The 14,639-nt window shown below is 38.1% G+C and overlaps 1 protein-coding gene across 1 annotated transcript in view; it reads left to right on the top strand.

Moving 5' to 3' along the window:
• Positions 1 to 8,907: 8,907 nt before the first annotated feature.
• PRSS12 (protease, serine, 12 (neurotrypsin, motopsin)) overlaps positions 8,908 to 14,639 on the top strand; it is a gene marked incomplete at its 5' end in the record, with an annotated part of 32,289 nt that continues 26,557 nt past the window's right edge. Inside the window, 3 exons of the mRNA XM_010074137.1 lie at positions 8,908 to 9,046; positions 11,687 to 11,865; positions 13,717 to 13,867. Coding sequence (XP_010072439.1) covers positions 8,908 to 9,046; positions 11,687 to 11,865; positions 13,717 to 13,867 — 469 coding nt within the window. The remainder of the gene's footprint in view (positions 9,047 to 11,686; positions 11,866 to 13,716; positions 13,868 to 14,639) is intronic.

Below are 14,639 nucleotides of genomic sequence, written 5' to 3'. Positions count from 1 at the left end.
CGGCCGCCTTCTCCCATCCCGTCCCCGATTCCCCGGCGGCCGTCGCTGGAGGGAACGGGGGGGCGGACAGCTCTTGCCAAAGTGACAGCAAAAGGTTTTCTGAGAAATGTTGAACTTTGACATCAGCAGCAGCATCGTAAAGACGGAGGTCCTGTCTTGTTTTATTGCGACGCTACTTCAGTAGGAGGTAAATCGCGTTAGGAAGCTGTGCCTTGTGTACTGCAGTAGGCTCAGGTAGCCAGGACTGGCATTCCCCTTTCTGTGACTGGGTGCGCTTCTCTGGGAAGCGCTGGGTCTCTAGAAGGTAAATCGCAGAAGGAAAAGCAAAAGGATGCCCTGCTCTAAACGCAAACTGCTCATATAAAGATCTTTTTCTTTCTTTGGTTTCCCATGTCTTGGGATAATGGGGTTCCCAGGTTAGTGTTGGTGCTTGAGGACATCTGTGAACGCAAGCAAGAGACCTGTGCTTCCCTCACACACACTCCTGGCTAAACTCTCACTGACTTCAGTGAAAGTTTTCAGTGCTAAGGACTGAACAGCATTTTCAGCATTTAGCCCTTGAGCAGCTGATCAGCTTTACACTTCATCAGTCTTGGCACTCCTCCACAGGGTTAAATATATTTATGTACAGTCTTGTTTTGAATGACTTCACATTTTCTTTGGCATTGCCCTGGTATTATGTCCTACCTAATTAAGAATTCTGTCCTATCTATATCTATACTAAAAATAATAAAGCAATAATTGTTGCAATGAAAATAAAATTTTCCTTGTTGCCCTTCCTTTTACATATTTTATAATACCACAAGGTCAGCAAGGAAGTTGATCATCAATATTATTATAACTATTTTTGTTCTTGTGGAAGTTGGTTTTGGATTGGGGTTTTTTTTATTAATTTACTTTCAGATCTCTGAAGAGGATGGTTATCTTTGTCTTCCAACAATAGCCCTAGAAGGTATGTCAGATACGGAACTGAAAAAAAGATGGTAAATTGAACAATGTGATAATTATCCATATGGAGGCACCAAGGTCCATAGTGATAATTTATGCATTAGAAAAAAAGGCAGCTTCCAAGGCTGTGTTCAAAGTCACATGTTGTACTCCTTCAAGAAGATAGAATGATGTTACGGATTACAGATGTTTCCCTGGAAAGAATACCAGGCAGCTGATGCCACGGAGGAGAAAAGAGATAACTAGACACAGATGAAAAAAAATTCAGAAGACTTCACGCCCTTTAACCAGTGTTAGTTTGGGAAAGGGTCCCACAGTTGCTTCTTTAATTTAGCCCATCGTATTTATAGCTATTTTCAGAATTCTTCAGTCTGGTTCCCAAAATACTTAGTGACTTTGGACACTTGTTACAGTGAAGAATAACATGGCATTTTATTGCTAAGAACCCACTCTTGCACTTACTGAAATAAATTCCAGAATGTCCTCTAAGTTCAGCAAAAACTTGACTAAAGTAAAAAATGCCAAAAATACTGCATGCTTTGGGTTTAGGAGTGTTTCTCCAGTCTTTTCAGAATGCTGCTTTTTTTTCAACAGAAAAAGGAAATCCAGGTTAGCCCCTGTAAAGAGGGAGGACATAGCTACTGAAAAATAGCCAATACTTTCTAACTGAAAAGTCATCTGCTTTTGTTGGACTCAGTGGTAAACTCTCAGTGACATCAACAGGCCAAACATCTGTCCAGAAGCCTTTGTGGAGGCAATACAAAAAAATTAGAGAGTATGTGAGACGGCTTAAGGTGGAACATGGAAATAAATCAAGCCACTTGCCCAGAAATAAACATTATTGTAACATTTGTCCTGAAGTATGTTCCTTTCTTACAGGAAGCAAAGAAATGCAAGTAAGGCAATGTTATGATACAGTTTATAGCTAGAGAAGGACAGACTACTCAGAGATAAACTCACTGCATCTGCTGCTTTAGTACATGTGCTAAGGAAGCCCACGCTCAGTTATTAGGCACCTGCAGTAACTAAATACAATACCATGTTCAGAGCCTTCACTGTAAATCTCCTGGCTTTCCTAGCTTAAATATTAAGACTTATCTGCAAAGTTAGTTGGCTAAACTTGTGCATGTATATATATTGAACTATGTTATATTTTAACATTAACACTGAAAAATTTTTAAAAAGTGCCTTTGCAATTATGCTATGCGCTACCTGTCTTAATTCAGTTTTATGGGCTAAAATAATAGATTTTGGTGTTTCATTTCCTTCCTTCTAAAATGAGAGACATCTGGGTAATATTATTTATTCATGCCTTGAAAGCAACTAAACCAAATACAAATAGATATAAATTATCATGATTAACCAAGGAAATCATAGAGGAAAATAAATGAGTACAAGAGTATCCCCTACACAGAGCCAGTGTAAGGACATAGACCTGTTGGAGCAGGTCCAGAGGAGGGCCACAAAGATGATCAGAGGGCTGGAGCACCTCCCATATGAGGACATGGTGAGAGAGTTGGGCTTCTTTAGCCTGGAGAAGGCTCCAGGGAGACCTTATAGCAGCCTTCCAGTACCTAAAGGGGGATACAGGAGAGATGGGGAGTGTAGTGATAGGATGAGGGGTAATGGTTTTAAGCTGAGAGAGGGTAGATTTAGATTCAATATTAGGAAGAAATATTTTCCTGTGAGGGTGGTGAGGCACTGGAACAGGTTGGCCAGAGAAGCTGTGGACGCCCCATCCCTGGAGGTGTTCAAGGCCAGGCTGGATGAGGCTTTGAGCAACCTGCCCTAGTGGGAGGTGTCCCTGCCCATGGCAGGGGGGTTGGAACTCGATGATATTTAAGGTTTCCTTCCCGCCCAAACCATTCTATGATTAGTTCAGCAGAATTTAGTATTTCAGTTACTGCTAATAACAACTTACCTGTAGTGTAGTCATGCTTCAAAAAAGAGGCTTACTTCAGTGCCTATAAGCAACTGCTGCTACACAATGTTTACATGGCGTGTAGTTACAGTATTCTGCATTATATGTTATTTGTGCTATGTTGTTACATATCTAATTTAAAGCTCTTTGAGAAAGTAGGTTAACTATTTTTCTTTATTTTACAAAGGGGAAACAACACAAGAGAGGGTAAGTGTCTTTGCCAGAGGTCACACTACCAATCAGTGACAGAACTGGAAATAAAATACACGTCTCCAGAACGGCCATATTGTAGAGTCTTTCCATTTAAATTGCTTTTATCACAGGGTAATTAATTCCACTAATGCCAATTAAATAATGCTTCACTAAACTTTTTTGAGAGAAGAATCAAGCCTCAGGCTCGTAGTCTGAATTATTCTCCCTACCCGTTATACTACAGTCCAAGCAGTTGATGGAAGGTCTTTTGGGGTTTTGTTTTTTATTTTTTTTTTTAAATAGCATAGAGTTAAAGAAAAAAATATGATGAAAAATTAAACATGAACGTCTATATTCTCCTTCTGAGCAGCAGCTCTTCTGGAACCATTCTTATTACAGCAGCACAGCATGAGACCCCTCATTTTCTACAGCTCTGTACCACATAAGACAATTGTAGTCCTTTAGAGCCCATTACATTCCTAACACTTAAGTTTATTTTTTCAGAGCCTTAAACCATTGATCATTGACATGATGAATCTCACTGCTGCAGAGGAACCAATTCAGCACATTACACGCTCAATACATACAGTATTTATGAAACTTCTATTATAAGGATCCTTGAGTATGCAATAATGCTGTCTGCTAAAGTTCTCATGATAGTCCTTAAAAAGTAGTTCTGATGGATGCACATTTTTTTCAAGGTTAAAATACCAGGAGAAAATAGTTATTTTAGACTAAGAGCAGTGCTCAGGAAAGTAATGGGCAACAGCAGTCATTGATCACAGTGAGTGTTATCTATAGTTCTGCTGAAGTCAACAGGATTAATTTCTTTGATTTTAGCCAGGCCTGACCCCAGAAGGGAAAAAATTTAACATTGATTTGAACTGGTGTTAGATTGGACCTATACTACAGGTAGATTTTTTACAAGAACCTCATGCAAACTGATGACTTAGTTTAATTCTGAAACTGGGCTAGACTCTTCTAAATGTGTTATGAATCATCCACTAGTATTCTGAAATACTGCAGGTTGTAATGTGGGTACATGGGATATACAGCATGTATTGCACTTTATGTCAATTTGGACTTACCTAGTTGACTCCAATGCAACAGAGATGAATTATCAGTGGAGGGCCTTTCTCTGGCACTGTCCCATGTTGCAACACCTTGTAAATGAAAGTGGAAATAAAAATATCTGCTGTTTTTACAGATTTGCAAAATTCAAAATACTTCTTTCACTTTGCTTTAAACCTGCAATTTCAGAGCACTCAGCACCAGGGTGAAAGGCACAGGCAACTTCTACTTCTGATCCCTCTTTTCCAAATCTACATTTACAGCCAAATTAGAAACCTTTGAACACAGGTGTTTCTGAAGGAACTACTGGCACACCTTTAGCCAACACCATAAACCCCACTGCTGCAGCACTTACATGTACAGCAAAAATGAGTGATTCCCATTCTGTTTGCAATTCAGCCACACACACTAACAGCAATGCTTGTTCTCAGTGAAATGTAGAAAATAAAATAGGGTTTGAAGTTACCCAGCATCTCTGGATGTGAAAATGGTATAAGAAAAGAGTCCAAGCACACCACTCGTGTGGTTTACAGCACAATTCCTTTGAAGCTCTTCCGCTTTTTTGAAGTTAATTAAAAGTTGGCTAGAGGTTTTCCTCTGCCTTTTTTCCTGGGTGTCTCATCTTGAGCCTATATGGCAGGTGTTGCGGAGCAAGTCTCAGCAGCACCCACTGGATACCCTTACTTCCTTGCATTTGCAAGTATAACTTAATCTCTTTTAAACAGTGATAGCAGATGGGAAAGACTCTGACTTGGGCAGATACCAGGGAAACTAAAATTAACAGACTGTATGTAAACAACATGAATTGACCGTCAGTAACCTTGGCTAGAACATAGTTAAAAGCAATGCATATGTATTTTTTGTGTATATAAATTAAGAAGTTTCTGTTATTGTATTCTTAAATATAAGGCTGAATTAAGTTTATCATAAGACCACAGTATGTGTCCTAGAGCTGCCTGGTAGACCTGCTTTGTGCTCTGTGCTCTTATTTCTAACTCTTGTGGGGTCAATTCAGCTCTGCTCATCCTTCCTCTTCCTGAGCAGTGCTTAGGAAGGCATTAAGAGGCAGAGGGAGGATCCCTGTACTCTCATGTTCCCTGCTTTTGAGCTTGGTGTTGAGGCAGTGAAGGTTTGATAAACACTTTAAGCAGAGGCTTGACACCTTACTGAGGTGGTGGAGTGGGGAGAGAGTGTGTGTTTCTCAGAACATTGCATAAAAGCCAGAGTAGATATTGCTGCATTAGTTCTACTCCCAACATCTCTAGCTTTCTTTAGCAACTAAAAGAGCCAAAAACTCATAGTTTAAAAATTTTGAGATGCTACCGTATCTATGATTCCAGAAACCTAGAGCCTCCGGTGCATATGCTTGAGCCAGACCTGTTTTCTAAGAAGTAATTCGGCTTCTCCAGAGCTTCTTGTGCCCTAGGGAGAGCACAGAAGAAAGCCCCTTGGGCACACCTGTTGAGGTGCAGCATGGGCTTGTGGTGTTAAAATGTAACAGTGGAAGACTTAACCAGTGAAGTTAAGAATTAACCAGTATCCTTTCAGTCATGCTAAACATTTTTCTTGCTGCTAAGAGTGTTTCCTGGTCATTTTATCAACTGATATCTTTCAATTAAGATATTAACACATTCTTAATAACAAGGTTGAATCATAAGTAATAAATAGATACTTGGTAATACAGCATAAATATACATCATGGCAGATAATGTTGGTCATCTTGCAACTAGGATCAATGTACACATGAAACACAGATCTATGTTTCAGATAAGCTACTGAAGTTGAAGTCTGTATTTTAAAGTTCTGTTATGTTTTATGAGGTATCCATTTTACTGTAACTAATGTACCTCTTGATCCAGTAAAATAACTACCAGGGGTCCAAATACTGCAGCATTTTGAGTAAACTACAGAGCAGTAATTTTCTCATTAGTTTGCCCTTTGGTTTGTTTGCTACATAATTATGACTATTTATGTGATATAGGTTGACACATACTTCAAAGTGCATATGAAACAAAAAATACTGTATAATTTTACTGGTCAGATACAATGCTGAAATTCTGAGCTAGAAGTACATAGAATGGAGTTAGAAAAACATAGCAGAGATGTTAACCCTTTCAGAGGGTTTTCAGTTCAAACTTTTCTTTACAAAAATATTTTTACTTACTGTTTTGCTTGAGACGAGAATGCTGAATTTTGTCCTGGATGGTTTAGATTAATCATAGCTGTAGAAATCAACACTGTCCTATGAGGAGAGTAGCAAGTCAATGCAAGCAGCGTGTTAGAATTACTATACCATATATTCAGTTCTCTCTACTAAACAGCAGGTATAATAAAAAGTTCAATATTATTTACATGTACAAATAGGCTTTATTTCTTTCTAGATTAAATCATCAGGTGAAAATCAAGAATATTTTAAATTTGTTAAAAAATTACCTTTAACAATTATCTCGTGTGTTTTCTATCTGATAGAAGCTGTTTTTGTATTGTCTTTTCTTGTGAGATGAACAAAGATCTGTCACGAATGCTTCTACTTTTCATAAAATGTTAGTGTTCCTAGGAGCAGCTGTAAATCTACAGGAAAAAGGCAAACAAAAATATTTTGTTGTGATATTAGATGACTCTTAAAAAAAATCCCTCATATATTGTTTTCATCTATGTCTTTTCCCACAGGCATGTGGAAATAAGGCACTGTCCCTTCCAGTCATTTTTCCCTTCCTTACCAACTGATACCAGTAGTGTGTTTGCCCACCTCAACAGGGACCAGATATCACCCTGGGTTCTTTAGGGGAGTGGGTGGCGAGGGAAAGGCTGTTTTCTTTGTTTAATGGTATGTGTCCACAGTGAGAACTCTGGGCTCTTCAAACTTCTTTCCTGAGGCTTCTACTGGAGAGGCAAAGGATTTAAAATTAATTTCATTTTTAATTGTTGGTAAAAGAGTTTCTGATGTGCAAAAGTTATCTCTTGTGCTATCTTTTGCTCTGTGTATGTGAATAAATTCTTCCACTGTTGTCACTGGGAATCTAGAAATACAGAAAGAAGATTGAGCCCAATTCTGCCGTAGAGACTGTAGAGGAAAATCTTATTCTTCAACTACTCCCTTTTTCAAATACTTGAATAGAAATATTGTGCAATGTGTACTCAGGAAACACTCTGTTGATTTCAGTAGGTGTCATGGAAGACTGTAAGCATTCACGTACAAAAATAAACTTTATGTTTGGAGATGATATCTTCATAATTGCTTTCTCCTATGTCAGGATCACTTGGCTATGAATGCAGTTGATGTCTCAAATGAAAATAATAGTCTATACATAAGTCTAGTGAAAGAGCAGAAATAAACAAAATTCCAGACTCTGTCTGTATGTGACAGAAAAAGACAAAGAGAAAAATTATAAAGACAGATAAACAATGTGCAACATGCCTATGGTACTGTTATAATTAACTCATTAATAATCCTCTATTCTGAATGATTGTTCACTCTGTAACATGAGTTGAATAAATTTTGTTTGTGATTTACTACACAGTAAGCTACTGCTGAGAAAGTAAATAGGAGGCAAAAAGGAACACACAAAATCAAGTCTGAGGTTAATTAATTCCTCGAGGCAGTTGTTTGGTGGTTTTGTAAAATATACTGAACTAAATTAAAACTAGGACACAATCTGAGTGAAAGCTGAGAAGAAAAAATGGATATACCTATTATTATAAACAAATACATGAACACATATGCAATGAAATGCAGCCACAAACACTTGACTGTTTCAAAAGCCCTGCAAGCTGGAGGATGGTGTAGATTCTGATTTTAAGAAGATCACAGAGCCGCGACAGATGGATTAACTGAGATTTCAGGCAATACTAACACCTACAATTAGGCTATGTTTGATAATTTAATGTAAATTTATTCTTTCTTGTTGAATTACTGCTCTGTTACAACTCTTTGTTCTGCTTCTGTAGAGTTATACCTATTATCAGTTTTTTCCTGCCTTTACCAGTGGCACTGGGCTAAACAGCAGATATGTCTGGCACCTCAAGTAAAACAACTGTAACATAAAAATGCAAAATCTATTAATTTTCTTGGATTTGTGTGTTCTATAGCTCTCAAGAAGCAGACTTGTTTTTTCCAATTCTTTTAGATGATTCGTCATGTTTTTAGCTTGTTTTGTCTGAGAATTTGGTAAAGAACCCTCATGAATTAATAGAACTATATCCAATGTTTTTTTGTCTGAGAACAAGTATGAACAAATGCATTCTTTGGCTAAAATAAACTGCTGACATCCATGACATGCATAATGTTACATGGGTCAGAGCAAAAGCTATGCAATCCATGTGGTTGTCTTCTGATTCCTTTAAATTTAATGGAATTATGTGGAAGCTAAAAGTATAGCAGATATATATATACACACACACTTCTTCCTCTTTTGGGTAGAGGTAACCACATTTAAATAATTATGTGTAGCCTGTATCTACTTTTTGGGGGGTTAGATGTTTTACTAAGTTATAGCATCAGAAGGATCAGAAATGTGGTACTATTTCAGCATAAGAAGCAAAATGTTTTCCTCATAGGAAAAATAAGGTTATTGGCTTTTGTGTATCACTGTACAAGAATGTCAGGTGTGCCAGAGTGCTTCTTAGAAGCAGCTCACTCAAAGAGCACAAAGTTAAATGGAAATACATGAAATGGGAATTCTCTCCACAGATGGAAAATCAAGTTACGAGTCTTTTGTGCAAAGAGGAATGGAGTATCTTGGAGGCTTATTTTTTTTATTTTTCCTTTTAACCAGGGTCAGTGAGACTCCAGGGTGGCAAGAATGAGTTTGAAGGTACAGTGGAAGTTTATTTGAATGGAATCTGGGGAACAATCTGTGGGAGCCACTGGGACAATAATGATGCAACAGTTGTATGTCGACAGCTTGCACTTGGGTAAGTTTCAGTCCCAGTAAAAAATGGTCAACTTATTTTAATGTTGTTTCAGTATAAAGGACAATATATTTTGCAAATCCTGAGGGCTTTCTGTGTGTCGTGATTGTTTTTTCTGTTCACAAGTTGTTGAATGATGAAATTGTTCTTCCTGGAATCCTTCACTTCCTTCAACTGCATTGTACTTCAAAGAGGCTGCTGTGGGAATCAGTATTTCATTTGAAAGCTGCATGTGGGATCTGGAGAGGAGCAGGGCCAGGGTAGATGCTAAAGTTTCAAAGTGAAAACTATCAGAAAAGATCAGGGCAAACAAAAAATACTTTACTAGAGCATATGGGAGATGTACATGAGGGCAGAAATACGAGGTCTGATCCTGGTCTCACTTATGTAAGTGTCAATTAAAGCTCCAGTGAGGTTGCTGAATCTATAAAAATGTAAATGTGGTCAGAATTAGGCTCTACATGGGCTCCTAATTGTCCAGGAAAATTCCTGGTTCTTGGGATCATAAGATTACCCTGGTAATCATCCATTCTATCGTGCCAAAAAACATCTGGGACTCACCCTAGGTTTTTGGAAAATGTAGTATTTTTGTTGTGCACATCTTAATATAACTAGATAATCTGTATGATTTTCTTTCAGAATTGCACATTGATAACAAAACCCAAAACCAGACAAGTTTTGCAGTTTTACATTTTCATGGAAACATTTTACAGAGTTATAGTAATATTGCACAGGTTGAAAGTCCTTACATTGTGCTAACACCTCACTGTTCTCATTGACCACTACATCCCACTGCTTTCAGAATGGAGTTAATCAACAGGACCCCTTAACATAATTTTGTCATTCAGCTCTAGATAATGCCTATAGTGATGCTGCAGTTGCAATAGTACGATGAAACTGAGGTAAGGAAGAAAATTTCCATACCAAAAGGGAGTTTTAAAAATAAAATGCAATTTCAGCTTCTAGAAAATCAATGTTGCTCAAGTCAGGCAACCAAATTACTTACATACCCCTTCTTTAGCACTCTGTTCAATTTGCATTTTCTCAGTAAGCCACAAAGTATGGCTGGCTTTATTGCCTTTTTAACATTTCTTTCATTTACAAATCAAAGTAATTTTTGATGATTCAATTCAATGATTCAAAATTCAATGATTTTGTTTGCTAGAAGTAGGAGGGGACTTTTATAGCATACTTGCACTGTGACATTCCTGATGATTATTCCACTTTTTAAGACTGCGAGCCAGAACTGAATCTAAGCTGTTTTATACTGTTCAATACTAATCTGGACACACCATGCCAACTTATAAAAATATGAGGATTAGATGAGATAAAAGTTCAGCCATCTGGAGGCTGTGATTTTGCTTATGACTTCAGCTGTCTACGTGCAATGTCTCCTTTCCTCATTTTCATAGAATCATAGAACAGTGTGTGGGTTGGAAGGGACCTTTAAAGGTCATCTAGACCAAATCCCCTGCAATGAGCAGGGACATCTTCAGCTAGATCAGGTTGCTCAGAGCCTCGTCCAACCTGACCTTGAATGTATCCAGGGATGGTGCATCTACCACCTCTCTGAGCAACCCGTTTGTGTTTCACCACTCTCATCGTAAAAAAAAATTCTTCCTTGAATCTAGTCTGAGTCTACTCTCTTTTAGTTTAAAACCATTACCCCTTGTCCTATCACAACAGGCCCTGCTAAAATCTCTGTCCCCAACAGACTTTCATTTAAGTTCATTTTGCCTTCCATACCCTAAACATTTCAGTTGAACAAGACCCCTATTATCAAAAGCAGTTCAGTGATATGGGTGAATGGTCTGGTCTTTTCAACAGAAATGGTTTAAATCTGAATCCAGGCCAAAAACCCCCAGGCAAACAGTAGCTGAGAGTTTCTGTTATCATGAGCGTTTGGCAGAAATTTGGATCTATATACCACCAGGTGAATTCACTAGGTATTACTGGTGCTTTTCTGGTGCTTCCATCTATCTGTTCCTTTGATTTTACAATATTTGGGCTTTGTTTTTAATTTAATTTTGTTGGACATTATATGGAAGAAAAGATGGCTCAATAATTGTCTCTGTAGATTCAGCATGGGAAGGAAAGGAAAGGAAGCTGTTTATAAATGTTCTGAATGGATGGGAAAGGCTGAATAGAGAATAATGGACACAAGCCTCAGTCTAATGGAGTATGAGGTCATTTCACTGCCCCATGGTCACAACCATATTATATGACGTGTATGGGCAGAGCACTGGTATGTTTTAGTGGAGTAAAGGAGAGGATAAGGGTGAAAGGCCCCTTAGTATTACCTCTCCTGGAAGTATAACTGCAGTGGGATGGTACTGTAGAATAACCTACGGACTGTGGAGTCTGTGTTGATTTTTGTAGTTAAGGACTGGGAGAACAGGAATGTGGCTGGCCCTGCAGCAACAGAGGCCATTGTACTAAAATATCCCACAACAAAATGGTGAGAACTGGGTCACATCTGTTACTTTCTTTGTCCAGAAGACAATGCTGAACTGTATGAAAATGTGATGAATTTACACTGTTGAAGAAAGCCCTTTCTTTTCTACTCCAGAATTTGTATAGGAGAAAATGTTCCACTTCCCCTCCTCCCACTCTAATTTCCTATCCTGATTATTCTTCTTACAGTGAAAAAGGTACAGCAAAACATATACCATTTGCTGGACTGGGCCTTATTCCTGTTTACTGGAGTGAAGTGCGTTGTCGTGGTGATGAAGAAACTATACTGTTATGTGAAAAAGACATCTGGCAGGATGGAACATGTCCTCAAAAAATGGCAGCTGCTGTCACATGTAGATCTTCCCTGGGTAAAAAAAAAAATACATATGGTTTGGTTAACTCATTACCTTATTTAAATAGAAGTAGTAATAATTACTCATTATTAAATTGGAAAAAAAAATTAAGACTTCTTGGAACAGGAAATTAAACAGATGGAATCACTGCATCATTAACTGTTTCAAATCCCTCTATGCTGTGCAAGTAGCAACTAGCTGAACCACCTTTTACCTTTCCATAATCAACAAGCAAATTGTTGCTTTGAGATGTAAGTTGTGAGAAAGGGTGAAGCAGCAAGAATTTCTAGCTGTAAAAGTAGGATTGTTTTCCCCACATATTTTTTAAAAAATATTTATTTACTCTGAGGTTGTTTTTGGTGGCTACATATGCTTCACAACCATTTGCTGGCTTTTCTTGACCAATAGGGAGGAGCAGCAATTTCACAAACAGGCTATGCCTTCACCTTTGGTACAGAAGTCTTGGGATGACATTCCTTACTGTAAATGTGGATGACATCGCACAAGGAACTGTAAAGTTTTTGTCCTATCCTGCGTACATTTAAAACAGGTCTAAGGTCTTCCTAGGTGAAGATTGTTACCTCACACATCACTCACACAAATCAAAATGATATTGGTAATTTTTGGTCTTAATTTAGAAAACTACAGTGTAGAGGGAAGGGAGATCTTTTTTTTAAGCTAGGAGACAAGTTGAAGGACCAAAGCAAGAGAAATAGTTTTGCCTTAAGAAACTGAAAGCTACAAATTTGCAGACTGTACTTTTAGATCATAAGGTTTTCTTTCTGTTTATAGACATTTTCACCAGAAGACTTTGTTTTGCTTAGATAATTTTGTTAAAGGACTGTTGTCTGTTTCAATAATCCTGAAAGGAAGCTTATCAGTAACTTAAGAGTCCAGGATATGTGAAATTAACTAAATTGATCCTGTGTTTCAGCAGACTAGGTGAAGCTTTCAAGTTTTGCAGGTTCCACTGCAACTAGCCTTTTAAAATAATTACCAAAAAAACCCCAGATTTCATATCAGTGAAACAGTAAGATGAAACTTAGAGAAATGCCCTCAATTTTCTTTTTTTTTCTTTTTTTAGCCAAGAAATAGATGAAATAGTAGCATGAATTGGTTGGAAGATCTACACAAAAATTAATCACATTTTAAACCATTCAGATGTTGGATACAGTGAAACTTTAAAATAACCTTTTGAATACAGGAGGGATTATTTTTTTAATATGGTTTTAAGCTGTTTCCATTATTATTAGCTTTATGCAGTGATGCCTTCAAGACAATTTCTTGCTGGAACAGAAAAGGGCTAATTATTTGAAAAGACCAAAAATCAAACTGTATCTCAGAAACAGGAGGGGAACAATATTTGCACAATTAAAGTGAGACTCTGTAGTCAATGAGATTTCACTGCTCTGACTGGGATTACCAAAGGAATGAGAAAATATGAGGATGAATTTCTACTTCCGTGGCAATGAAAGAATTTCAGGCTCTTATTTCAGATTTTACCCTCTGGGACCAAGCCTATACAGTGCCAATTTTGCTCTCACTGGCAGCAATGCAACTCTACTGACTGAGTGTAGTATTTGGCCTTACAGCCCCAAGTATCTGTGAACACTTTGACACTTAAGTAACTCAGGAGCAGTACGAATACTTGTCTGTATAATATTCTTCAGCTACTGAGAGTGGAGGTTAGGGGAACTTCTTTCTAACAAGTTTAATTTCAGGTTTTCCATCTAACTAGAAGAAATAAAGTGTGTGGTTCTTGAGCAGCGTCAGCAAAACCATTAAGCCATTCTCTATTTTCTTTACTATCGGGATAACATTTTGGGAAAGAAATGACCTTTTCCTATATTCTGTGTTTGCTCACAGCCTCTGTCTTTACTCCAATCCGCTTGGCTGGTGGGAACAACATTCATGAAGGAAGAGTAGAAGTCTACCATGCTGGCCAGTGGGGGACTGTCTGTGACGATCAGTGGGATGACGCAGATGCTGAAGTTGTCTGTCGGCAGCTTGGCCTTGGGTTTGTTTTTCAACATAATTTCTACTCCAGCAACAAAGCAGGAGAGTTAGTCAGATACATAGCTTGGAGTTGTCAAAAGATGCTCCTTTAAAATCACACTACTACTTTGAAGCAGTAACTAAGTTTATTTATAGAAGGTTCAGGTACAGTGACAATACTTTCAAGTTCCTGGAACTTTGATTTACAGGATCCAGTTTTCAGTGTCATATGATAGGGGCATTTTTGTCTGTAGGACAAAGGATCTGTCTCAGAATAAATTCTTACTTTTTAGTGAAAACTCTTTACAATTTCAGTAAAGTCTGAGTGTTAGAATCCTTACATGCTCTAACAGCCTCCCTGCTTTGGAGTGAGAGCACTGCTTTGTCATGCCTGTGAGAATCTCTCAAGATTTAAGTCACAAGTAGATTGTCAGTTTGCATATACTGAGCAGAGGCCTGTTTGAAGTTTTGACAATTAAGCTAGTCAGTGATTCTGTCTGAACTAAGCACGGTCCATAATATAGTCAAAGCAGCAGAACAGGATTTTCTTGCTCCTCTTCTGAACAGCCGGGGGTGATTTTGATAGCAGAGAGAAGATAAGTATTCAGTATTTGAGGAAAGATGCTGCAGAAGTGGGAGGCAAAGAGGGGAACTGCTGGATCAGAGAGGAAGGAGATGGGGACAACTGGGATGAAAGGCCAGATGGGGTAGAGAGAGAAACAACTAGGAGCAAGATGTGGAGAAGATACTAAGATGTAAACCCAAGGAGGAGAAGGGGATTATGTCTGAGACAG

This window comes from Pterocles gutturalis, unplaced genomic scaffold, assembly GCF_000699245.1.
Source record: "Pterocles gutturalis isolate BGI_N339 unplaced genomic scaffold, ASM69924v1 scaffold7887, whole genome shotgun sequence".
NCBI classification, from domain to species: Eukaryota; Metazoa; Chordata; class Aves; order Pterocliformes; family Pteroclidae; genus Pterocles; species Pterocles gutturalis.
The sequence above is the reverse complement of the archived record's forward strand: the minus strand, read 5'-3'. Positions and strand labels throughout refer to the sequence as shown.